The following is a 26,486-nucleotide window of genomic DNA, read 5'->3' as shown; positions in this document are numbered from 1 at the left end:
CTGGCCTTGCTCCTCCTGTTTTATCATGGCTTCTTTGGTGACTTCATCCCTCTGCTGCGTGCTGATTCTTCTGCTCTATCAAATAGCACCTTATGCTGATTCCTCCTTCTTCCTCACCCAAAACCCATTTAATTGAAATTGTTGTTGTCTGTTGCGAAGTCGTGTCCAACCCACCGCAACCCCATGGACAACATTCCTCCAGGTCTTCCTGTCCTCTACTATCCTCTGCAGTCCATTAAGCTCACGCCTACTGCCTCAGTGACTCTATCCAGCTACCTCATTCTCCTTTTGTCCTCTTCTTCTTTTGTCCTCAATCTTTCCCAGCATTAGGCTCTTCTCCAGTGAGTCTGAAATAGCTACACCTATTTGAAGGGACAGCTTCCCTTACCTGGATGGGCCGCTTATAAGATAAGGGTTTTAGGAAGTTCAACTAAGATGAGCATCTTTCACACTACTCTTATTCCTATGTCAAAGGGTTCTGTATCAAGGCTTTTCTGATTTTACCACAATTCTTGTTACCACAATGTTTTAGTATTTGTAGTAAATCTTTTTCATGTTCACAAGCTAGGTTTTTTTATTATTTCTCAGGGAGAAGGGAGGAAATGAATCCATTTGAAAATAAAGTGCAAAAGAGCTAGAAAAAGTCCACTTAGGAATTTCAGAGAAAATCAACACTCAAGCCGAGAACCTCATTTGCTTCGAGACAGGACTGGATACATACAGAAATGTCACGACTCAGGGAAAGAAATCCAAATATAATTCATTATATTTTCCTTTTCCACGATGTAAGATTAGTAAGTGTTTTAATGAACAGCATTAATCTTTGCAGCTGCTTTTTAAGTTAAGCATTAACATTTTCTAATTCATTATCTGTAATTTTCAGTTTATTGCTGCATTCTGTTAACCACAGAAAATGCCATTTATCAACCGCATGCAATTTTAATTAAATTCAAATTATAGAAACACTTTTGCAGAGAGATTCCATTCATAATGATGTCAGGAGGAAACGACGGACACTTACCAATATTCATCCAATAAATATGCAGTGGTGGGATGCCTTTGGGAGGATTGCAGTTCAAAACCATTGCATCACCATGTTCTACATCAATGGGATCAATTTTCTCCTTAGGAAATTTAGGAATACCTATTGTAATAGAAGCACCACAAGAAGAAGCTAAATAGCACTTGTTAATCTTTTTCTGTTCGTGGCATTCTCTTTATTAATTGTTACCTGCCATGTTCTGATTTTGCTTGTATCCTTTGTATTCAGGTGGTAAAACAAAAATTATTGAGGGAAAACTATTTTGACATATGTTCTCTCTCTGGATGACTATCCAGTGGCAATTTCAGGCATAGCAGAGACCCTAACACAGAGGTCAGCAACCTGTGGCTCTGGAGCCGCATGTGGCTCTTTCACACCTCTGCTGCAACTCCCTGTGACTCAAAATATGTCTCACAACCACCAGTGTGTAACACCCACTGGCACGTGATTTATTGAGCTTTTCAATCCCCCGGTAGGCCAACCATGGATAAATCCAAGAAAAGAAAAGCTTCAAAAGAAAAAAGAACATTTAATTCAACTACATATGATAGTTTTGTGGCCGCTCAAGAAATAGTCAGGCATGGGAAGGGTTTTGTGGCTCTCGCTGTTTTCTTTTTTATGGAAAACAGGTGTTTAAGGTTGCAGACCCCTGCCCTAACAGTGATGTACATTTTTTTAATTGATCATGTTTACATTCTTCCTTCCCAATATATAGATGATAGATTTAGTTTTACTTTACAAATGAAAGGGGTTGGACTAAGAGACCTAATGATGTCCTTTAGCATCTTCATGGAATTTAATTTTATTACATTATTTATTTATATCACTAACATCTAATCTATCTCCACTTTAAAATCTGGTTAAACTTTAAAGTCCGCTAATTACTTTTATCCTGAAAACAATTATGTGAAAATAATTAATCCCACAAATCCCTATTCTCATGCAACTACCATCCTGAGATTATCTTCAGAGTTGACCTTCTAAATTTCCCAAAGTTGCTATAGCAGATAGACAGAATTATCTTAATTCTAAAATATCCTCATGAGTTCTTTTCTCTAACATCATGTTTTCTTTTCCTATCCTAAATATTTAAATCTTTTAAATTCTGTTTCAGTCTGCTGTTTTTTGGTTGATGGTTATATTGTACTTCAAAGTTGTATTGGTATTGAAACCCAACTAGTAAATGTGTAAATATGACTTGTAAATAAATAAGTAGACAAATACAGTATCACTTTTACAGTCCTAAGGTTTATCAAAATAATCAAATACTTTCCAGGGTATGCCTTTATTGACATTCTATAATTCCTTGAATTTTCAATACAGCCTCTAACTGTAGATAAAGAGTTAATAGCAGCATTAAAACAAATAATGATATACCAAGGATGAATCACATTACCTTGTTTTAATTTTTTTTAAAAAAAAACCTTCCAGAGTAATATGCCTGTCATTAAGGATCACTGTACATAAATATTTATGGAAAGAAAAGGAAAAAGAAAAGACTCTATGTATGAAGATTTAAATTAAACCTTGTTTTACATCTTTGCTGAAAATCTCCCAACCACAACTTCCATAATATGCTTGAGCTTCGCATTGGCTAGCTGCCAGTTTTCCATGAACTACGGGGAAAGGGAGTTGGTCGGGAGTGGGGAAGGCTAACTATTCATCATACCTTCCAGAGACACATCTCAAAGGGCTGGGAATGGAATGCAATGCAATGACTCACCGACCAGCTGGATGTTGAAGAGACATAACTTATTAAAATATAATTAGACAATAAGGGATCAGAAATGGGAAGGAACTGGACAGGGAAAGCTAATCAGGAAAATTTGGCCCACGAACACAGGCTAAAACTGAAGTGTCATATTACCAACAAGTTGAGTGATTTTTTTTAAAAAGAAGAATGTTGAAAGCAAACAAAATCTAGTAATAAATTTTATGAAGGTTGTACTGTGAATACTTCTATTAAAATTTAAAACTTAACCCAGACAAGACCGAGTGGCTGTGGGTATTGCCTCCTAAAGACTATGTTGATTGTCCATCCTTGGTTCTGGGGGGAGGGAGAAATTGTCCCCTTCAGAACAGGCTCGCAATTTGGGTGTCCTCCTAGACTCACACCTAAGATTAGAGCAACATCTGACAGCTGTGGCTAGGGGGACCTTTGCACGTTCGCCTGGTGCACCAATTGTGACCCTACTTGGATCAAGAGGCTCTCCTCACAGTCACTCATGCCCTTGTCACCTCACAGTTAGATTATTGCAACACGCTCTACATGGGGCTACCCTTGAAAAGTGTTCGGAGGCTACAGTTAGTCCAGAACACAGTTGCGCAAGCTGTCGTGGGTGCACCTAGATACACCCACATTACACCAATTCTCCGCAAGCTGCACTGGCTCCCTATTGGTCTCCGGTCACAATTCAAGGTGTTGATTATTACCTTTAAAGCCCTACATGGCTCAGGGCCAGGTTATCTTTGAGACCGCCTTCAACCGCATAGCTCCCAGTGACTGGTAAGATCCCACAGAGTTGGTCTCCTCCGGGTCCCATCAGCTAAACAATGCCGGCTGGTGGGCCCGTGGGGGAGGGCCTTCTCTGTGGCTGCCCCAGCTCTCTGGAACCAGTTATCTCCTGAGGTCCAGACCATCCCCACCCTATTGGCCTTCCGAAAAGCGGTGAAGACCTTTTCCAGCAGGCCTGGGGCCATTGATCTCGCTCTTGTGATCTGGCGAGATCCGGCCATGAATGGCGTGAATGAGTTTTCAATATTTTTAATGTTTTATTTTTAAATGTTTTTTTTATAGTTATTTTTTAAATGTATTGTGAGCCGCCCTGAGACTTCAGAGAGGGGCAGCATATAAATTGAATTAATTAAGTTAAATTAAATAAATTAAAAAAAAATCTTCTTTCTTTATATCTGTCGAGTTCCATAGCTTGAAAGACCAGGAATTCTCCCTCAACCACATACACGCACAGAGAGAGATACACACACACACATACACAGAATACTCTGCCCATATGTACATATGTGCACGTGTGTATGCATGTATCTTTAACTACCTGCCATTGGGGCCAGCAAAATAACTTGACTGGTTCTTGTTGATCCCTTTCCAAAATGAACAATGTTTAGTATGGAGAAAGATCTCAAGGACATTCGGACTGGGAAGGAAAAAGAAGAAGTGGTGCATTTAGCCCTTGGCTCACAATTGTAGGAGCCATACCATAATGCTGAATTGGAGGAATGCGGTCTAAGACTAATGGGGAAAATAGAGTTCTAAGTGTATCATAGATTTAAAGACCATCATGTTAAACTATAGGAAGCCATTGGCAACCAATGCAGATCTCTCATTATTACAAGCTGGACTTATTATACTGGCTAGCAGCCTGGCTGTCACATTTTGCACCCATTTGCCATTTCTGTATACTTCAAATGTCATGATCAGCACCAAACTCCAAACAATGTCTCCTCCTTTTGGCTACAGGAATAGATTGAAAATTAAACGTTACAGGATCTCTCAATTGCACAGCTTAGTAGTTAGTGCCTTCAGTTTCCTAACAGTCTTCCATTATGCACCAGAATATAATTATACAATCCAATACTTCCCTCTATATTTACGTAAAATAATTTTGAATGTTCACTCAGTTGAAAGTGCATAAACTCTTATTTATTTCAGCTTCCTTATTTTCATCTCTATAATATTGTAGGGCTATTCAGACTTAAAATTTGTGTAATAGCCCTTTTTATACATTTGCATTTTCATTGTGTTGTTGGCATAACTGGAATGTGTAAACAGGACTTTTATTTTCTCCTTCAGCAGGATCCTTGTTTGACTTTGAAATCCCGCTGTCACTGAGCAAAGTGTAAACCACTCAATGGTTTCCTTGGCATAATTGATGTTGAAAAGCATGACTTGGTGCAATTTCTTTCTCTGTTCACTTTTTATACAGATGGTGAGTTGCCAAGCACCTAGTATCTTCCTTCAAAATTGTGGAGAGATGCCTGCCAAGAACCATGCTATTATCATGATGTCATATTTATCAGGCTATGCTTTGATTGTCTTTGTACATAAAAGGAATTGATTTATTTTAAGGTCCTCTACAACCCCACTTATCAAATTTGGCCATGCAGAATAGCATTGTTTAGGTACTAACTCAGCCAAAGAGGAGGTAGGACAGCAAAGATGGACCTTTCAAAGATGCTAAGATTTCTCTGTGATAATCAAGAGTCCATGTATTTGGATATGAAGGGTGATGAGGTATGAACTAGAAATACCACACTATTTTTTTATACAATCTAATATAATCTCACTCTTTCTCTCATCACTTCTTCACTCTGTCATATATACAGTATATCCCCTTAAAAATGTTAGAAATTTTGTTTTATTTTATTTTCCTTGTTTTTAGTATATACACATACACATTTAGCATATACACTTATCAACATATATAAATAGCCACGTATTAGTTGATGGATCATCCAATAGGTGGAGCATAAAGAACATACATGGAGCATATAGATATTGGAAATGAATAAATACAGTATATTTTATTTCTTCCCAAACACATCAGGTTTAAACAGAGGTGAGTGGTGTGCAAATTTAAGTAATAAATAAAATAATTAAATTGGGTTATTTGTTCTTTCACATCTAAGCTGATCTTGAACAGCTAAGTATGTGATTATTATTGAATGAGAAAACCACCAAAGAATACTGTGGCTAAGACTATACAGGGAAGAAATCAGGAATAAATCAATATCATACCACTTATGTATAGTTGTTCAAAATGCCATATATATTTGGCCATGAAGTACTATGAATAAAGGGGAATTTTCCTTTTCCTTTGCACAAAAAGCCATTTATATACAATTATAGACAAATAAGTGGCTTTTCATTTATTTATGTATACAGAAGCTTAACAAAGCAGTTGTTCTAGAGCAGTGTGTCAGGGTTCCAAGTAACACCCCCAACTAAAGAAGACTCCGAGGCTAGCAAGTCCTCAAAGATCCATTTTATTAGAGATGTCATATTGGCACATCTGGGAAAATCCGAATCTGAAAGTTCCAGGGGTCGGTCCTCTCACCCCTCCTGTTCAACATTTATGTGAAGCCACTGGGTGAGATCATCTGTGGTTTTGGGGTGGAGTTCCATCAGTACGCTGATGATACTCAGCTGTACATCTCCACCCCAAGCAATCCCAATGATGCCCTTGAAGTGATGTCCCGGTGCCTAGAGGCCGTGTGGGTCTGGATGGGGAGAAACAGGCTCTGACTCAACCCTTCCAAGACCGAGTGGCTGTGGCTTCTGGTGTCCCGATATAGCCAGCTGGTGCCATCGCTGGCTATTGGGGGCGAGTTACTGGCCCCCACGGAGAGGGCTCGCAACTTGGGCGTCCTCCTGGATGCACGGCTGTCTTTAGAAGAGCATATGACGGCCGTGGCCAGGGGGCTTTTTATCAGGTCCGCCTAATTCGCCAGTTGCGTCCCTTTCTGGATCGGGACTCCTTACGCATGGTCACTCAGGCATTCATCACTCCTGCCTGGACTACTGTAATGCTCTCTACATGGGGCTCCCCTTGAGGAGCACCCGGAGGCTCCAACTGGTACAGAATGCGGCAGCGCGGGGGATTATGGGAACGATAGGATGCTCCCATGTGACACCCCTCCTGTGGGAGCTGCACTGGCTTTCAGTGGTCTTCCGGGTGCACTTCAAGGTGTTGGTTACCACCTTTAAAGCGCTCCATGGCTTAGGGCCTGGGTGCTTACGGGACCCCCTTCTGCCACCGATAGCCTCCCACCGGCCAGTACGCTCCCACAGAGAGGGACTCCTCAGGATGTCGTCGGCCAGACAAAGTCAGCTGGTGACCCCCAGGGGGAGGGCCTTCTTTGTGGCAGCACCTGTCCTTTGGAACGACCTGCCCCCGGAGATACATAGGATCCCAAATCTCCATGGTTTTCGCCGTGCCCTTAAAACTTTTTTATTTCATCAAGCCAAGCTGTCTTAATCCCCCCCCCCTTAGATATTTTTAATTGTTAATTGATTTTAGTTGGGGTGTTTTAAATTTATTGGGCCAAAATTTGTTTAATTCTTTTTAATAATTTTAAATTTTGTTTGTGATGTTTTTATTCTTGGCTGTTCACCGTCCTGAGTCCAGTGGGAGAAGGGTGGTATAAAAATCTAATAAAATAAAAATAAATAAATAAATAAATAAATAAATAAACAAAAAACAGGTTCTGTTATCTATATGAAAAAAGTTTGCTCAAAAGCACTTACACCAAGAAATAATCTTTCAAAATTACTATCCCTTTTATTCATATTAAATTTTCTTATGGCCATTTATTGATAATCTTTTTGCCAAAAGTTCTTACAACTTAAACAGCTAAACTTTTTTTGCCCTTCCTAATTCAGAAAGAATGTTGAAAGAATTTATTAAGTGGAATTATCTTTTCCTGTTGCTCAGAAAATCTCTCTTTAGCTGTAAATTAAATTATATCTGAAAAATGTTTAAGAATGATGCTCGTTTGAATCATATGTCCATGTCAGTTGCATTGTGATTGTGAGATTTTTTTGAAATTCCTCAACTTTCATTCATCCAACAAACCAATCACAAAAACTTCAGCTCTTATAATCTACCGAAAGGCGGCAGCTATCCAGTGTACAAATGGGCAATCTCTCTCTCTCTCTCTCTCTCTCTCTCTCTTTTTTTTTTTTGTAGAGAGTGGACAGCCTGAATTATTTGTCTGACTTCCCATCTTCATTTCAGTGGTGTTCCCACTCTTTCAGAGATGCCTAGTTGACCATGAATCCTCACCAGAAGGAATGTTTCGGTACATTATGTCAGGAAGAAGAAAAGTGAACAACAGTCTTTACAGCCGCCTTATTGAAGACTGATAATACATACATAATTGATCTTTTAAAAAAATCCTATAAGACAAAAGAATATCCCTTTTTAAGTGAGAAATTAAAGCAAGAAAAAAATCCATTTCAATTGGAAAAATTGAAAGATGTGATTTATACTTTTAAATAGCAGAGATTTTGATTGAGCTGTCCAGAAGGCAAGGGAATTTATACAAAATATTGGAGAGGAGAGATTTAAATAGAAATGTTAGTTGGGACTAAACAAAAACTCCAACAGGTGATGTGGGAAACTAAAAGGGATTACACTGAACTAGGCACTAGAGATATCTTTCTCTCTCTCTAAATGTTGGGCCTGATTATGGATTACAAATGCTTAATGTGGGATATAACTTAAGCAAATTCTCCTCGAGAAAAAAAAAATATTTGAAAAAAATAAAAAATATAATTTGCCTACAAGAAATGTATATTTGAAATAAAATATAAAATACTTGATTGATTAAAAAATTGGGGGATATTTTTTTTCAGCAAAAACAGAAAAAGTGGAGTTATTCTATATAAACCTCAATTAATGCTGACTGATGAACAAGGTAGATTTGTTTGGGTGAGGGAATATTAGGGAATATTATGTTTATATGTTTATCGTGATTTTAAGTTAATGTTTTGGGGTTTTTTTGTTACCTGGATTTGAATAACATTTCAGCCGAAATAGAAAAAGAAAAACTTAACTGTGGTATGAACAATTTGAATGAGGGAATGTTATATACATTACCTTGAACTCTTGCAAAATAGCATATACATCTACGATATGTAATAATAATTACTGTAATAATAAATTAATGGCAATTAAGAGAGGAAAAACATGGAAACTATATGCACATTTTCTCTTTCTAAGATGTCTAGATTTTTTAACCGCCAGAAACTTTTTGCTCTTGTTTTTAAAAACATCTATTAAAATTTGTTAAAAAATGTTTTAAACGATCAGTTATAATTTTATGTAAAAGTTTGCGGAACATTAAAATAAACCTCCAGAGAAAAAGAAGGGATTCAATATTAAACACTGTCTACCCAAATCAAATCACTGTCTGACACTGATAACACTATTCTCCTGAGTACTCTTTAAATTGGTTGTATATTAATATGCCTGCTAGCTCATTCCTGGGAAAAAAAAAAGAAGCATGGTGAAAGTCAGCAAATAAATTTTACACAGCCCTGATAATATATGTATGCATAAATTCAGCCACATTCCATGTAACTTAGGGCTAAACTATTCAATACATTAAAGATGTAATGCATGATTGCCTTCTTGGATTTTATTTATAACAGAGCAAGAACATGGTCTTTGTTTGTGGGGAAGGCTTAAATTCACTACCAATACTTAGAATGGATTTTTAAAGAAAACAAAGGTAGAGGAGGATGAAAGAAATGAATCTCCATGTACTTATGTGTGGCTAAGGAAAAATCAAAAAGATGTCATTATTCTCTGATGTTTAGCATATGTGGTTTAACTCTAAGGTAAAGTACTTTGGAGTTTGTTTGTTTATCAAAGTTGTGTGCCACCCATCTCGCGACTCTAGGTGGCTTACAGATTGAATAAAATACAAAATAAAATATTAAAAATAATAAAGATCTTACTTTAAAAAAAAAACAATTGAATAAATAATCAGGATGGAGAAGGAGGAAGCAAAGCATGCACAGAGAGGAAGTGGAGTGTTCTCTAGTCCATTAGCCACCTCCAATATGCCACACTCCCACTGGGGGCCCAGGCTAGTTGTCATAGCCATGTCTTCAAGGGTTTTTTGGAAGGCTATAAGCATGGGAGTGAATCTGACCTCACATTCACATTTCAAAATGAGTTTTTGACAATTACGTTTCCATCAGATTCATATAGAATTCCTTGCGTGACATGTTCAAAGCCAACTTAACTCTAAGAAAGCACCTAATTATACAATGAAGATTCTGAAGCTGTTATCTAGAGCCGAGATGGTGCAGTGGTTAGAGTGCAGTACTGCAGGCTACTTCAGCTGACTGCTAGCTGCAGTTCAGCAGTTCCAATCTCACTGGCTCAAGGTTGACTCAGCCTTCCATCCTTCCGAAGCGGGTAAAATGAGGACCCAGATTGTTGGGTGAAATATGCTGACTCTGTAAACAGTTTAGAGAGGGCTGTAAAGCACTATGAAGCGGTATATAAGTCTAAGATTATTACTATTGCTATCTTGCCATCCTGCCTAAAGCACATGATAGCATTTCTGCCTTCTAACAGCTTTTTCTTCTATTTGGTCAAGTGTGACAAAATTCTCAGCCTCATTTTTTGAAGTGCAGATAGTCCTTGAATTACAACCATTCAAAGTCGCAACAGCACTGAAAAAAGTGCTGTTTTTCACACTTACGACCATTGCAGCATCCCCGTGGTCAATCGGGTGATCAAAATTCAGATACTTGGCAACTAACTCATATTTGGGATGGTCATGCAATCCCCTTTTGTGACCTTCTGCCAAGCAAAGTTAATGGGGAAGCCAAATCCACTTAACAACCATGTTTCTAGCTTCACAAGTGCGATGATTCACTTAATAACTGTGGCAAGAAAGATTGCAAAATGGGGAAAACTCACTTAACAACGGTCTTACTTAACAATAGAAATTTTGGGTTCAATTGTGGTCATAAATTGAGGTCTAGTAGATTTGAAGGTTTGTTTAAGATTGAAGTTTATCCTAATCCCAAATTGGGATTCTTCTGTGTAAGTAAAACCAAAAAGCAGGGCCTGTAGACATTCTCAGTCATCCAGGTCATGGTTGTCCCAAAGGTGCTTTTTCTGGAAGCAACTGGACTTTCTTGTTTTTTCTTTGAAGACGTTTTGTTTCTCATCCAAGAAGCTTCTTCAGCTCTGACAGGATAGTGGGGAATGGAAGGATTTATATTCCTTGCAGGCAGCTGGTCATTTGCATGCTTTTAGAGGGTTGTTGAAGCACTTGGAGGTTTATCTGTGTCCTCAGGGTCATCTGAGTAATGCTCCTGATTCCTGTAGTTAGAGGTTCTTTCCGGTCAGAGCTGAAGTAGCTTTTTGGATGAGAAGCGAAATGTCTTTGAAGAAAAAACAAGAAAGTCCAGTTGCCTCCTGAAAAAGCACCTTGGCGACAACCATGACCTGGATGACTGAGAAACTCTACAGACTTTTGCTATACAATTTGGGATGAACACCCTTTGAATGATGTGGGAGTAGGAATAGATTCCCAGAGAAAAATTGCAGTTGCCTCCTGGAAAAGCACCTTTGTGATAAAAAGCAGGGCCTAGTACTTTTATTTTCTTTTAACATTCAACAGAGCACTACAAAAATCCTTCAAGAGCTAAACGTTCTGCCCAGGGGAGATAAGTAGTACTCTTTGGCCACAGGGCAAATCTTTCAGTTAATGAGCTAGTGGCTTTGTTCAAGGAAGAAGACCTGTAATGATGTCCTGGGCTTGCATGCAGTACTTGCTTTTAGAGAAAAAAACAGCAGTGGTGAGGTTTTAGGATAGAGGAGCAGCACAGCTGGTTGTCACAGCATTGAGTCTACTAGATCTGGGCTGCAATAACCTTGACAGCTGTTAAGTTCCAGCAAAGACATTTTGTTCCATCTCTGTAACTCCTAATCAGCACAGAATGAGGTTGTCTTGCTAAGCTTGCCTGCAATTCACTTTGGCCTGCTGCCCATCCCTTCAGGTATCCAGGATACCTCAGTTACCTACATTCTTCTACATTCTCAGTTGCTTACACTCTTTTACATAACCACCATTCATGCCTTGATTGTTTGTAATATTTTGCCTCCTCCAAGTGACATTACTGGCTTATTGCTAGGCTGCTATAAAATAAAAGCATTGAAAACATGGTCCCAAGCCAAAAAAAAAAAAAAAGCATCTATTATTTTTGCCTTAGATTAATTACAAGTCATTTTTTAAAAAGTCATTAAATTACAAATCATTTAATTCATCATTCAGTTCATGGCAAAGACAGCTTTCACACATATTCTTCTTGTGTGCCAATTGCTTCTTTTTCTGGAATGGGAGGCATTACTCATAATAACTTATGCCTTGGTTCAAACAGAATACTGCAATGAGCTCTTTAAGGACCGGGTGAAAGCTGCAATGGGTCTATAATGCACCAGCACAGGGGATTAAGCCTGCTACTGTATACCACCAGTTTTAGCTGGTGGCAGCACCTGAGCTTGTAAACTGACCATCCTGATTACTGTTTGGATGGGAAACCCCCAAGACATACTTGGAACTTTAGATTGTGAAATTGACAAACATTCTGAAAAATGGCTATGGGAAAAGCTCAATTGCTGCTATGAATGTTAAGGGAAACTTCTCTCTCTCTCTCTCTCTCTCTCTCTCTCTCTCTCTCTCTCTCTCTCTCTCTGCCCCCCCCCGGAAACAAATACTGTGGGGGCTAAGTCCAGTGGTGAAATCTAAAATTTGTTACTACCAGTTCTGTGGGCATGGCTTGGTGGTGGTGGGGTAATGGTGGCTTGGTGGTGGTGGGGTAATTTTAATTTTAATTGTCGTGGGCCAATATTATTTAATTTGGTTTTAAATTGTTTTAACTTTTGTATTTCTGTATTTTATCTTGTGCCTGTTCACCGCTCTGAGTCCTTTGGGAGTAGGGCGGTATACAAATTTAATAAAACTAAACTAAACTAAACTAATGTGACTCGGTGGGCCTGGCCAATTTTTTTTTTAAAAAATTAAACTTTTAAAACCATTTTTTCGGCGAAGAGGTTGTAAAAAAATGCTTTCAAAAGGCTCTGATGATCCCAGCTGAGTTGCCTGATCGCCAGAGGCTTTTTTTCTTTTAAATGCCTCTGACAATTTTTTTCTACAACCTCTTCAGAGGTTGTAAAAAAAAATGCTTTTAAAAGCCTTTGAGGATCTCAGCTCAGCTGGGCGATCATCAGAGGCTTTTTTTTTTATTTTTAAAAGCATTTTTTTGGCCAAAGAGGTTGTAGAAAAAATGCTTTTAAAAGTAAAAAAAAAGCCTCTGATGATTGTGCAGCTCAGCTGGGTATGGAGTGGGGGGGGGCAGGGATTTTTGCTACCAGTTCTCCGAACCACCCGCCTCCATCGCTACTGGATCGGGCAATCTGATCCGAACTGGGAGCATTTCACCCCTGGCTAAGTCACCCCTGGGGGTGTGTCTCTGTGTGTGTGTGTTCCAGCATAACTCTAGAATGCCTGGGCCGTTCAGGAGAGTGAGTGTGGTGTCCTAGAGTGGCAATTGTTGTGATGTCAGTTCCTTTGCAGCTTCCTCTAGAAAGCCAGCTGTGACAGCTATAGACAGGGCGAGAAATAGGAGCACATGGGAGGGGGAAGGGAGGGGGAAGGATGATGGGCATGGGAGTAGGGGAAAGAAAGGCCTCTCTCAATGGGTCCCTATCAAACGAACACTTCAATGTCTATAAATACCAGGACAACGCCGGGACATCAGCTGGTATGTCCATAAAATCATCAGGAGTAAAGCTGGGTTTGAAGGAGATTTTACTAATGTGGATTATAGGCTTCTTACATTTAAGGTTTACATTTAAATTAAATTCTAACGTCTCCAATTAAAAATGCTGAATAGATTTGCTCAAAGAAAAATAATTCATAATTAACGTTCCCAAATCTTTATTTTTATTCTTTGAAGGAGTCTCATTACATTTATTGCCATTTGATGTATTCCTAAATGTATCATTGAGAAAGTGGATGAAAAGAAAGAATCCAGAAGGAATACTTAGACTCAACTAGAACACAGGGAATGCTTGTCACAATTCTCCAAAACAAAACATCTGTGTTGTTCAAGGCCTGTCTATCTCTTGGGTGGTTCTTATAAAACCCACATTAAGTCAGGTACAATTAAGGCAATGAACTACCATAGTGATAAACAAGATGTTCAGTATCTTACAATTTAGCTGTTTAGAGAAAGTACATTGAAATAACAATAATTATCATCACAAATACTCACCTGGAACTATTAGCTCAATTTCCTCTGACATAGAAGTTCCCAACTCATTGGATGCATAGCAGCGATATTTTCCTTGGAAAAAGGCTATGTTGCCACGATTTTTAACTACAAATGTTCCTGAATTATTAAATGCAGTTATCCGTGAATCACCCAACAGACTAAATGGTTTCCCATCTTTTGTCCAGTTAAAGCTAAAATGACATTAAACAGCATTAAATAATTTTGAAACAGTTATAATGTATCAATATTGTATACATTAAATACCAGAGATCTTAATCATTTTTGTCTTGCCTTTTCTCATCTATGCATGAATAAATTAGACTGACTGCATATTAGATATATTTCATATAATACATTTTGATAAAATCAACTGAAATATAATGTTGCGTTCTATACTGGGCCACTCAAAACCTCAAGTTAAAGGATAAATATCTCAGTTGTTCTTCAGTGTATGCGTTGAGAGGCACATATTACATATAATACAACATTTAGAAAAATTCCTAAGAATACAGAAGAATGTAGAAGATGCTTATCTAGAGACTATGTAGTGCAAACATTTTAAATTAAGAATTAGCGAGTAGCCTTCATAAACTTTCCCTCAGTGTCCTTGGATGACCATGTGAAATATAGAAGTACTGTTGTTTACCTTTGCAACATTTCAATGTACAAATCCAGGTGTCAGAGTTGGAAGGGACTTTAAAGGTCTTCTAGTCCAACCCCTTCTCAAGCAGGAGACCCTATATCATTTCAGAAAAGTGGCTGTCCACTCTTGTCTTAAAAACCTCCAGTGATAAAGCACCCACAACTTCTGAAGGAAAGCTGTTCCACTGGTTAATTGTTCTCACTGTTAGAAAGTTTCTTATCTTGGCTTCTGCTTTGGAAAATAAGTTGGCCATACGTCTCCTTTGTGGCAGCCCCTCAAATACTGTAAAATGTTATCATGTCAGCCCTACTTTCTTTTCTCTAGACTAGCCATACCCAAATCCTGCAATCGTTCTTCATATATTTTAGTCTCCAGGCCTTTAATCATCTTAGTTGCTCTTCTCTGCACTTTTTCCAAAGTCTCAATATTTTTTTTGTAATGTGGTAACCAAAACTGGATGCAGTATTCCAGTTGTAGCCTTACTAAGGCTTTGTAAAATAGCACTAATACTTGACATGGTTTTTATTCTATGCCTCTTGTTTATACAGCCAAGGATTGTATTAGCTTTTTTGACAGCTGCCACACACTGCTGGCTCATATTTAAGTGATAGTCAATTACTACTCCAAGGTCCCTCTCACAGTTTTTGAGTCAGTTTTTTATCTAATCTATCTCAGCCTTTCTATTTTCTTCTGAAATTTTATACATATATTTGTACAAGGACCTCTTCCTCTTCTCTCCTCTTCTATCTTAATCCAAATTATCTGGGAATTGTGGAAATTCTTTATAAAAGCTTGCAAATCTTTATTTTTGAAAAAAAACCCACACCAAATAATGTTCAGAAATTGTCCTCACTTTGCAAACAATACATTATGTTGAAAAAGAGCATGACTGAGTGTAATGGACAAATCAATGTACCCCCTAATCCCTGAAAGAATGTCATATGTGAAGCAAACCTTGTTTGGTACAGAGATAGTAGAATCAGAAATATTAGATTTTTTTTAAAAAAAATAATTGTAAGATAGAGAAGGCATTTAAATTAGAAATCCAAGTTTCAGGCCAAGAGCATAACATGGATAAGAACTTTTTACTGAATGTTTCAAAATAAACTGGCTGAAATTTTAAAAACTAAAGGGAAAATAAACCAAGAGAATGACCTGGACATAGGTAATCCTCAATTTACAACTGATTACTTAGCGAGTGTTTGAAGTTACGACTGATCTGAAAAAGGGGATTTACAACCCAGATTCAAAATTCTGATGGTTAGATGCTATTGGACAAAGCAGCAATTGGCTGTTTGCTGCATCCAACAGTCATTTGACTATGTTTTATAATGGCTTTGTAAAACCATTGAAAACCAGGGCTTTTGGCCTCTGATTTTCAACAAAACTGTGTCCGTAGTAAATCATTGATTTGCTTAATGATCATGGCATTTGCTTACTGCTGCAACCACTTTATAATCATCACATTCACTTAATGAATGCTACAAAAGTGCCAAAAATCAGACTGGTCATGTGACCTTCCATTTTATGACCCTTATGGCATACAACTGTAATGGGCAGGGTCGAGTATACTTATATGTTGAGGACTACCTATTTTACTGAATTTACAAGAAAGGCTCTTTAAAGCCTCAAGGAAGCTTATATGATAAAACCGATTGAAAAGAGATCAAATCCTAATACAATATTTAAATGAATTATAAGTTAAGGTTTTCAGAAGTAAAAGGAAGATATGTAAGACAGTTCATCTAATCAGGATTAAAATATGTTTTTATAAAGTTCAGGCAACCCTTTGCAGACTTTTTGCTGACACCAGGATTGAAAAAGTTAATGCTTCGTGAACTAGCTTATAGATAAGGAATGAGTTATGGAAAGAAGAGATATCTCTTTGTATAGGGGGTATACCATATCTATACCTTATAGGGACTGAAGAACTATCAAACTTGTTTATACTTGTGATGAAATTTGGAAGTAACTTCTTTATATATTTCTTTTTTCTTTGTCTCATTCATCCTTTTTCCCCCCCTCTTTTTTATTTGTTCCTTCTTCCTCTTTTAATTGTCCTTCCTTTCCCTGAGTTTAGTTTGTATAATTTTGTATTACTGTAATTAAAATCTTGGAAAAGCGCTGCCTATGAAAAGGTTTGATCTTAAATCTTGCCAATTTGAGTCCTCCTTAAATCAGATCTGGATAGCCAAAAAGTCTGCATTCAATAGTCTAGAAAATGTGATACATTCAAAATATATACTCCTTTCATGGTTTTAATAAAATGTACATATCAAAATAAACATGACTATATTTATGTATGGATTGGATATGCAAGCAAAGCCATGCAAAAGACATATACATCTCCTAGATGTTGCATATTTCATGTAATTTGCCAGCTGCATAATGTAAATCATGTCTTGCACTATCCATCAGTTCTTTCTCAAATAGAACGTACTGGGCTGTCTTTGAAGCTATACACATGGTAGGCTAAAGGAACAAAGAATCTAGGTATTCTCATCCTTGCCTAACTAAGTTCTCTGTTTTTCAGAGACCCCTGTAATGATTTATGCTCCAAAGCTCACTGTAACAGCGTTGCTAAAAAAGTTTTAAGAGTTATAAACTTAATTTTGTGTAGCTTTTTTTTTCTGGAAACATTGTATTGCTAATTAGAGTTTATAAAACTTATGCTACATCAATTTTAGAGTATTGTTCAACTGTTTGGAATTCCCATCATATATCTGACATCAGTACAATAGTTCAGAAGTACTTCACGAGAAAAGTCTTGCACTCTTCTCTACACAATAGAATTCCATATGCTACTAGGCTCGAAATTCTCAGTTTGGATAACGTAGAACTGCATCACTTGTGGTCAGACCTAGGTATTGCATACAAAATTATATGTAGTAATGCTTTACCTGTAAATGACTTTTTCTGTTTTAATTGCAATAATATGCATGCAAACAACCACTTTAAATTCAATGTAAATCGTTCTAAACTTGACTGTAAAAAATATGATTTCTGTAATAGAGTTGTCGAAGTCCGGAATGCCCTACCTGATTCAGTTGCCTCAGCTACAAATTTTCACAGTTTCAGTCACAAATTGACTTCCATGGACCTCACTCCATACTTAAGTGGTCGGTAAGCGCACTAATGTGCCTATTGTCCCTGTCATTGTATTTTTATTCTCTTATTCTTGTTCTCGTTTTTGTTTGACATATTCCAATAAATAAATAAAACAAGTGACCTGTATTTCATGATCTCACCCTGTAATGACTTGCATTTCATGACAGGTCAAGTTCCTTCTTGTTTTGATAAAATTGTCCTAAATGAATGGGGAACATTTAAGAATGGTCTGAATGGGCCACAATGGGATTCTCACTGTTTTTCCCTTTCCCAAATTTATGTTGCTTCTGCACTTTGAGGTCTATGTGGGAAAAAATGTTCTATGATAAAAATGGAAAATTGTTTGGATTACAGGAACTTAATTACAATCTGATCATTTCCAATGTAAGTGGTTGGAAGTGGTTACAAGCAACTAGAATTCTACATTAGGATGCCATGCTGTTACACACTTCAATCCTGAAGTTAATATGGATGTTGTTAAGCACAGATAATGAAATTAAGACACTGAGCAAAGCCTTTTAGGCTGATTTTGTGACAGGTAACATTGGCCATTCAGTAATACAGGGTAGTTGATTGGTCTAATGGTTAAAGCACCAGGCTAGAGACTGGGAGACCATGAGTTCTATTTCCATTTTAGGTATGAAAACTTGCTGGATGACTTTGGCCCAGTCACACACTCTCTCTCTGTCTAAGTTATCTCACAGGGGTTTTGTTGTGGAGGCATGTCTTAGGAGGAGGAAGGAGTATTAGGTATGTTTGCTGCTTTATTTATAAAAATAAAGACTGTATATAAATATAAATAAATAATTACAAGAGGGAGAGAGATACACTTTTTTTGAAAGAAAACAATGAAAAACAAAGGTTAAAAAAGCACTAAAAGAGAAATAAATGTGCAGTAACACTTACATTGGTTGGGGGTTTCCTTTAGCTTCACACTTGATTGAAAATTCATCATCAAAAGGAAAAGCAACCTGATCTGTTGGCTGTGTTGTTATTGTTGGGAGCTGTTGCACTGAAATACACAAAGGTAAAATGATTGAACAAATGAAACCTGAAACCCCTATGTGCTTATGCCTTGACTTTTTATCATAGAGAAAACCAGCCTGACTTTAACAGGAAATTCCCCCGGAAAAAGAGCAGCTAGTAAAAAATATCTCCACTGATCCAAAAGTTTGATTAGATAAGTAGCAATCATTTTACAGGAGAGTGAGGGTACTGTAGTGGTTAAGATGGGATTAAGGCTAGGGACACTTTGATTCTGGAGAAGACTCTTGAAAACATTATGAATAACCAAGAAAACAAATTAATTCTGAGTTTCCACCAGAGGCACAAATGATCTGGCTTAAATTAGCATATTTTGAGCACATTATGTGAATACCTAGATCATTTCAGAAAATCATATTGCTAAGAAAGATGGAAAGAACAAGAAAAAGAGGACCGATAGCAGTATGATGAATGAACTCAATTACAGCAGTGGATGCTGTAGATCTGAAAGATCAGGTTGGGGACAGATTATCCTGGATAAAATCTATCTTTGTAGTCAGACACCTTATTCATTGTTCACTGGGCAACTTCAGGCCAGTCACTCTATCTCAGCCCAACTGAACTGACAAAGTTGTTGCTATCAAATAAAATGACAGGAAGTCATTATATATATTGCCTTGAACTCCAATGGAAGGATAGGTATCTCTATAGTATCTATATTGTTTACTTATCTGAACTTATCCCAAGGATCCGAGCTCCAGACCTAAACCAGTATTAAGACGCCACTCGCTTGGAAGCTAACTGGCTTTATTTAGCCAGACTCTGGCACACAATGAGTTCTAACAGCAAAACAGTAAAATGTAAAGATGCAAAGTCAGCGTTGAGAGTATCCGCCTCCCAGCACATTTTATTTAGGTGATTCACACCCTTCCACTGGCACTGGCTTTGCCCCATTGTCAGCTGTGTGTTAGCCTGCCTGGTAGGATGCTGCCTGGCCATTCAGTGACCCAGAACAGCTGATCATCAGGCTGGAACAGCTGATCGTTGACCAGTAGCTGGAGCACCGAATCCTGGCAGGCCGCTTGCTTCACATTGCTCCACCTCCCTGCTGCACAGCTGATACACGGCTCACCCTACGCTGACCAGCTGGTCCTCAGCATTTGTTGGCATGCTGCTGCAGCCTTCCTACACCCCCCATCACTGGTGTTCCGTCGCTGCAGCTTCTGACTCTCTACACCCCCCCCCCCACCATCACCAGTGCTCCGTCCTGCTCCAGTATGGCAAACCTCGGGGTTCAGGGTTTAATAATGGAAGGATGGGTATCTCTGCAGTATCTACATTGTTTACTTATCTAAACTTCCATTCTCTGGTAAAATAATTCTACAGAAAAGTTTTCTTGGTAAACACCAGAATTTTGAGAAACTAAAAAACAACATAGTATATCCATGGATAATCTTGTAATAATATCTCAACTGCCTTCCAATAATCATCTATTATTAAGTATGAGCACATGCTCAAATGTCTTTATAATAGTTCTTCTAGGGCAGCACTGCAAATACCCAAATGACTTTAGTGACTATACTAAAATCTCTATCTAGTGGTTATCCAGATTTGTGCAGCCTACATCTGGTAGCCCTATTATACAATGCAACCACCATTTTGTCGGACATTTTAAACTTCTCATATTGTAGCTTCTACAATAAAGCAAAAAAGTAGAATATAGAATTAATGGCAATATTACCACTGGCAATCTAGGATTTGAATTTGTAGGGTTGGTTCCCTTATAATTTGAAGTCCGCAGCAGCCTTACTTCATTATTTTTAATGGGATTTTTTATGTACTTTTTAGTTTGGAGACAGAATATAAAACCTGAGAAATAATTAGAAATAAATACGCTGCTCAAAATATCTGAAGTACTATAACAGCAATGCTATTCAAAAAAAGAAGATATAATACAATAAGATATCACATTATCTTTCAGGAAGGGACACAAAGTTGGAAAACAGATATTCTTGGCAACCATTTCAGATATGAATATGCTATGCTTCCTAAGAGATCTTGCATATATTCCATTCAGGGAATGGGCTTGATCAGAAGTATTCCCCAGCAGTGTTATTCAAAAGGAATTTCACTGAAGGGAATGAGCTCAAGAGTTATATCTTAACCTTTTGTAACTGAGAAAAAAGGAAAAGAAAAAGAAAAATGGAGACATTAATCTGAGAAATTAATTTTTACATTAATTGTGAGGTTAATACATTTAGCTTTTCCATTTTCATTCAGTCTTATTGCATATCTCAACTGCAACTACATTCTCTGCTGAAAGAACATTAATTATCAACTTCAGAGTTTAGTACTATGGCTTTAAACTTTGATCTGATGTATGATACACTCCACATCAACCAACATTTTCTCCCCATAACTTTATCAGTGTTGCATTATTGCAATTCTTTAAACACAGAGAAAGAGAGAGAGATTCCAACATCAAGCTATTTAGCTTGTCCTTCTTTTGGTCATGTATATCCACCATTTCAGTATGTTTTGGACTGTCCATGCTATTAAATCAAATAATTTAAACAAAATACAGTATTGATTCATGTGGCTTCTGGAAATTATACCCTTTGCGTTAGATCAGGGGTGTCAAACTGGCAGCCTGTGGGCTGGAGGCATCATGTGCAGGCCACGCCCACCCCAGCTCCATGAATGGGAAAAACATCACAAGACATCATGTGACAGCAGTGTGATGCTGCAAGGTTGACACCCATGCATTAGATAAAAATTTCTGGGCCTTTTTTCTGCTGACAAACTGCAACTCTGTGTTGCTCTCTGGGAGACTCAGATAGCTATTTCTGCCTTTTAAGGCGTCATCAGTGAGCCACACCCTCTTCTCAGATATCCTCCCTGTAAAGGTACAATGTGTCTTTTTCTTTTTCGTAGGCTTTTATGTGCATATTCTTTCTAGCCAGGTTTTACCTACGTAAACTAAGTTGTTCTACAGCCCTGGTTCTGTGAAATCTCATTCACAAGTTTCTGGGCCTTTTTTCTGCTGACAAACTGCAACTCTGTGTTGCTCTCTGGGAGACTCAGATAGCTATTTCTGCCTCTTAAGGCGTCTTCGGTGAGCCACACCCACTTCTCAAATATCCTCTCTGTAAAGGTATAATGTATCTTTTTTCCTTTTTCGTAGGCTTTTATGTGCATATTGTTTCTAGCCAGGTTTTACCTATGTAAACTTAGTTGTTCTACAGCCCTGGGTTCTGTGAAATCTCATTCACAAGTTTCTGGGCAACTAATCATTCTGATCATTCTTATTGCACTCTCTCTCTCTCTCTCTCTCTCTCTCTCTCTCTCTCTCTCTCTCTCTCTCTCTCTCTCCCTCCCTCCCTCCCTCCCTCCCTCCCTCCCTCCCTCCCTCCCTCCCTCTCTCTCTCTCTCTCTCTATATATATATATATATATATATATATATATATATATATATATCCGATGTTCAATAAATAAGCTTTCTAGTCCCTTGATCATTCTTATTGCTCTACTCTGAACTGTTCTGGTTTTTCTGAATCCTTCTTTAAAGTTATTTTCAGTTATTCCATTTTTATATACTTGAGCCCTAACAGAAGTTGATACGAAGAAACTTAAGTTTGGTCTCCTGGGATTTATCTCGGGGGTTTCAAAGTTTGTATTCTGTCTCCCATGTTACATGAACACAAACAATGAGTTGGAGGAAGGTTTGGTGTTAACTGCATTCTATGTACTGATGAAAATCACTTGTATGTTTCCTTTCTTGAATGTTTTGACAGCGTAAGCCTCCTTATTGTAAAGGACCAGATGTGAGAACATGATCTGAAATGGAATTTGGACAAGGCAGAGTTGTTGCTGATTCCAGGGGTTTTGGCTCCAAGGCTCAGGTGTTGTCCCTTTTCTGAGTGAGGGTTGTACTTTCCCTTAAGGAACAAGTTTGCATTCTGAGGATTCTCCTTGATTCTGGATAGCCTAACACTAACCCTAACCTTAACTCTAACCCTAACCCTAACCCTAACAGTAGGAAGGGGAGCCCTTTATCAGCTTTTGCTGTCTAAACAGTTATGCTTCTGTTCACAGGGGAAGTTCTGGTGTCTATGATGCATGGGACAGTAATCTTAAAGTTGATTTTAAATAAGTTATAATTTGAACTTGCTTTATCCAATTACTATGGAACTTATCAAGTCTTCCTTATATTTGTCTTTCTGAGGTCAGAGTTCAAGCTCAACTGAGGATCTCTATGGTTAAAGCTTTAATAAGCCAATGGTCTTTTTGGTTTTCAATACCATGGTTTCATAGGACCCATTATTGTAATGTCCACATGATCCATATCATAATTCCAAATGCCACCATACTTTGGATGGGGCTTCCTCTCCCTCTTCCTCTCTCCGATGATGGGCTCTTTATGGGGGGGGGGCATTCAGTAAGTGACCTTTGGGGGAGGGGTGTAGACCATTATTATGTCCTATCAATTTTATAAACATTAAAATTCTAGAGGAAAAAAAATTCAGCCAGTCTTCTAGTGGCTCAGATCAATCCTGGTAATGCATTTTTGGATACAGACAAAAATTATTCATAACTAAGCATGTATGCCCTCTAATACAAGTCCTTGTTGTATGTATTTCTATAGTAAAAGAGGGGGGAAAAAACCCTTTCCCATCATCTCTCGGCTCTAATTTGTGAATATCTATTTTTAGAATCCAAAAAAACCCTACTTTATTTAAATATTATTTAAGTACATATTTTAAAACCGATTACGTCCCTAAGTACAGATTTCTAAACTAATATATTTTTGTAAAAAACAAGAATTTTTTCAAGATATATAAGAAGAAAGATCATTCTTCCAGAAGTATGAAAGCTGTTGGGCAATGAGTATAAATCAGATCAAATATATCAAAATCCTCTCAGACTGTCTACAAATTACACAGTCTTTTCGCTGGATTTGTAATATAACTCAGAGAAACTGAGAATAAATCTGTCAGTGGAATTAAACTGCTTAAAAATTTAAAATATGCATTATACATTTGCGCACTTTTAAAATGGGAAATGTTACATCTAAGTCTTGATGTGACTTAGTATATCTCCATAGAATCCACCCGCTATGGCCAAACGGTGGCATCTTTATTCAAAACCATACACCCTCAGAAGCAGAATAGATGGACTCACAACTATGCAAATCATCTATTTCATAGATTTACATTCTTTTATTATGCTGAAGAAATTAAAGTGTTGTGAATCTTCACATAACCAAACTATAAAAATGGAAATTGTACCCTGAAGAGTAATTGACCATAATAGAATTACCACTTTGTTATAAATTACAGGAATGAATATTAGAAAACTGGCTAGAAAGTCTTTAAACCTAGTGAACTGGAAAACTCACTGCTCAAAGAGAATGCGGTATCTTGCTGCACCATATGGTACCTCTTCATCTACACCGCCAATGGAACCAGACCTTGCCTACCTTGTTTATAGCCAAATATGATTCATGTTTATTAAAGCCATTAAAACCTTCATTAACAGAAATTAAGAATTCAGATGAAAAAATGGGGTCAAAGCAAGGTCATGTAATTTGAGGAGATGATTCTAAATAATGGGTGATCTGGAATCCAAATTTGCAATTTATAAGAGAATTCAACCACCAGCTCTGAAAAAGGTAATTCATTTACTGCGAACTCAACACCAAAAAAAATTGTTTTTCTAATTGTTTAGGATGCAAATCCTAAACAAACACCTCTCTATGAATGATTAAAGTAGCTGTATCAACTGGAAGGTCCACAAATCTGGAAAAAAGACATGGCTGCTTTAACAATTCAAGGCAAGGTGCTTCATATGCTCTCCTACACATTGCAAAGCAAAAGATTTCTGTATACTTTCAGCTTTCATATAACAGTGTTCTCAATGGGATAATTCTTCTTTGTTCACATTTTGTCCTCTCTGTCTAATAATGGCAGTCTACAGTCAAATTAGACAAAATAGTTTCCTGCTACCATGGGATGCTTAATGTTAAGACAGAAAATTGGCTGATATGAGATTGGGGGTGGGGGGAAGCATCCTACATATAAAAGTACAATAATATGCTTAGTGAAAACTAAGCATATTAGTTCTCTCTCAGCAGAACAGATGGGAACCATGAGGATCACAAAAGAATTGTTTTGACACCTTTTTCTTACTAAGATACTTTTAACTTCTATTCTTCAGCACTGACTTCTTGATTTGGGATATTTTGATTGGGTCAATTTCACCATAAGCATAAATATTAATAAGTGTTGGCTGTATATAACAACAGATCTGAAGTATGTCATATTTTGGTTGACAATGACAATGCAATTATTAAGAATGTAGGAAGGAGGGAGGGAGGGAGGGAGGGAGGGAGGGAAGGAAGGAAGGAAGGAAGGAAGGAAGGAAGGAAGGAAGGAAGGAAGGAAGGAAGGAAGGAAGGATAAGCTGAGGAAATATTAAGACTTATTTTTATCATCAGTCTATAGGGGAAAAAAATCATCTCAAAAGTTCTCATTAGAGAAACTTGTGAGATATCCAGTATATGACAAGCAACAGCAGGGTTTCACATAAAAATAGATGGGAATGGAACAGAGCTCTAGAATTTCTACATATTCTGTCATTAATAAGATAAAATTGAGAAAGTGAGATGAATGATATAATTGAAAAGAAAAATAAAATCCTTTATCTGTAATGTGAACAAAGCACTACTATTTTAGAAAATCCAATCCCATATCTGCTTCAATCCTTTAAAAAAACTGTATTGTTCCATTATTTGCAGTTCTTTCTCTTCACAGACAAATGATACATAAATGAAACGCCTGTCTAAATTTGAAAATCACAGCTTTAGTGACTGATTCATAAGGAATTTCAGTCACCTATCTATATGCTATATATTCGATGCTTTTGCATGAATCATAAGGAAAGAAAACAAAACTTGCAATTCTGTCACACAGAAATTCTCAAGAGGCCACACTAGGAAAAAAAAAAATAAAGCTCAAAATGGAAACAACACATTTGTAAGATCTAATCTAATCACCAGTAGAGGAACACTCAGCAAATAGCTATAACTTACCAGTAAGAGGGATTTCAATAGCTGCTGCCAAATTTAATACAAAGAGAATCAGGCACACAGAAATCCTTTTTGTTTCTAATGGCATCTCCATCTCTCTTCTGTAAACATGAAGTCCAAACAGATTGAAAGATGCCTCACAATCTTCCTGTTTTGCACACTGAATACAGTCCCGGAGAGCAAAATCTGAAAATGAAGCAGAGACAGTCACCAAAATAAACTTAAGGCAACAGTTCAGCTGTAATTATATTAAGAAAATGAAGAAACAGGCAAGATTTATAAGCAGAAGCATAAATCACAGCAATATACAGATTGTAATGTATTCTTTTAGCCTCCTGTTCTCATATTCAGAAAGGGAGGGGGAAAAAAACAAAATCAATTACCCCAAACAAATCTAATTACTTTCCTGCTTGTATACAAGGGGGAAAAATGGCTAACATATTTGGCACACTTCTAACCTTCTATTTGTTTTCTTTTTAATAGAGATGTAGAGAGTGAAAACAGTTTAAAAATAAGATATTTATCATGGCAGTTCAGTTATTTTATTTTGTAACACAGGCTAGAATTATTTTACTATTCCCCCAACATTCTGGCAGGCACGCCTTAGAATTTTATTAACAATTAAACACCTCTGGATAGAAAATGTGCTTTCTCTCCAGGCACATTCACAGTTAATGTTGTCTACCACAGTTATCTTAAACTGAGAGTCAATAATTTAAGGTTGATACAAAGACACCATTACTTTTATAGCTATTGTAAAAGACATTGGAAGAACAGAAGCTGGAACGTATAAAATGTAA

General features: G+C 37.4%; 1 protein-coding gene across 3 annotated transcripts in view; it reads right to left on the bottom strand.

Annotated features, from left to right (window-relative positions):
• Nucleotides 1–25,780, bottom strand: part of CHL1 (cell adhesion molecule L1 like) — a 105,438-nt gene extending 79,658 nt beyond the window's left edge. For all 3 annotated transcript variants that reach the window (XM_070933564.1, XM_070933566.1, XM_070933565.1), the window contains exons 1-4: nt 25,690–25,780; nt 18,520–18,625; nt 13,863–14,053; nt 1,022–1,144 (exon numbers count right to left, since the gene is read on the bottom strand). In XM_070933564.1, the coding sequence (XP_070789665.1) occupies nt 1,022–1,144; nt 13,863–14,053; nt 18,520–18,625; nt 25,690–25,780 (511 nt within the window). The remainder of the gene's footprint in view (nt 1–1,021; nt 1,145–13,862; nt 14,054–18,519; nt 18,626–25,689) is intronic.
• Between the last annotated feature and the right edge of the window lie 706 nt (nt 25,781–26,486).

The sequence above is a fragment of the Pituophis catenifer genome, unplaced genomic scaffold, assembly GCF_029215685.1.
Source record: "Pituophis catenifer annectens isolate HBS135680 unplaced genomic scaffold, rPitCat1.0.hap2 SCAF_2, whole genome shotgun sequence".
In the NCBI taxonomy this organism is placed as follows: Eukaryota; Metazoa; Chordata; class Lepidosauria; order Squamata; family Colubridae; genus Pituophis; species Pituophis catenifer.
The sequence above is the reverse complement of the archived record's forward strand: the minus strand, read 5'-3'. Positions and strand labels throughout refer to the sequence as shown.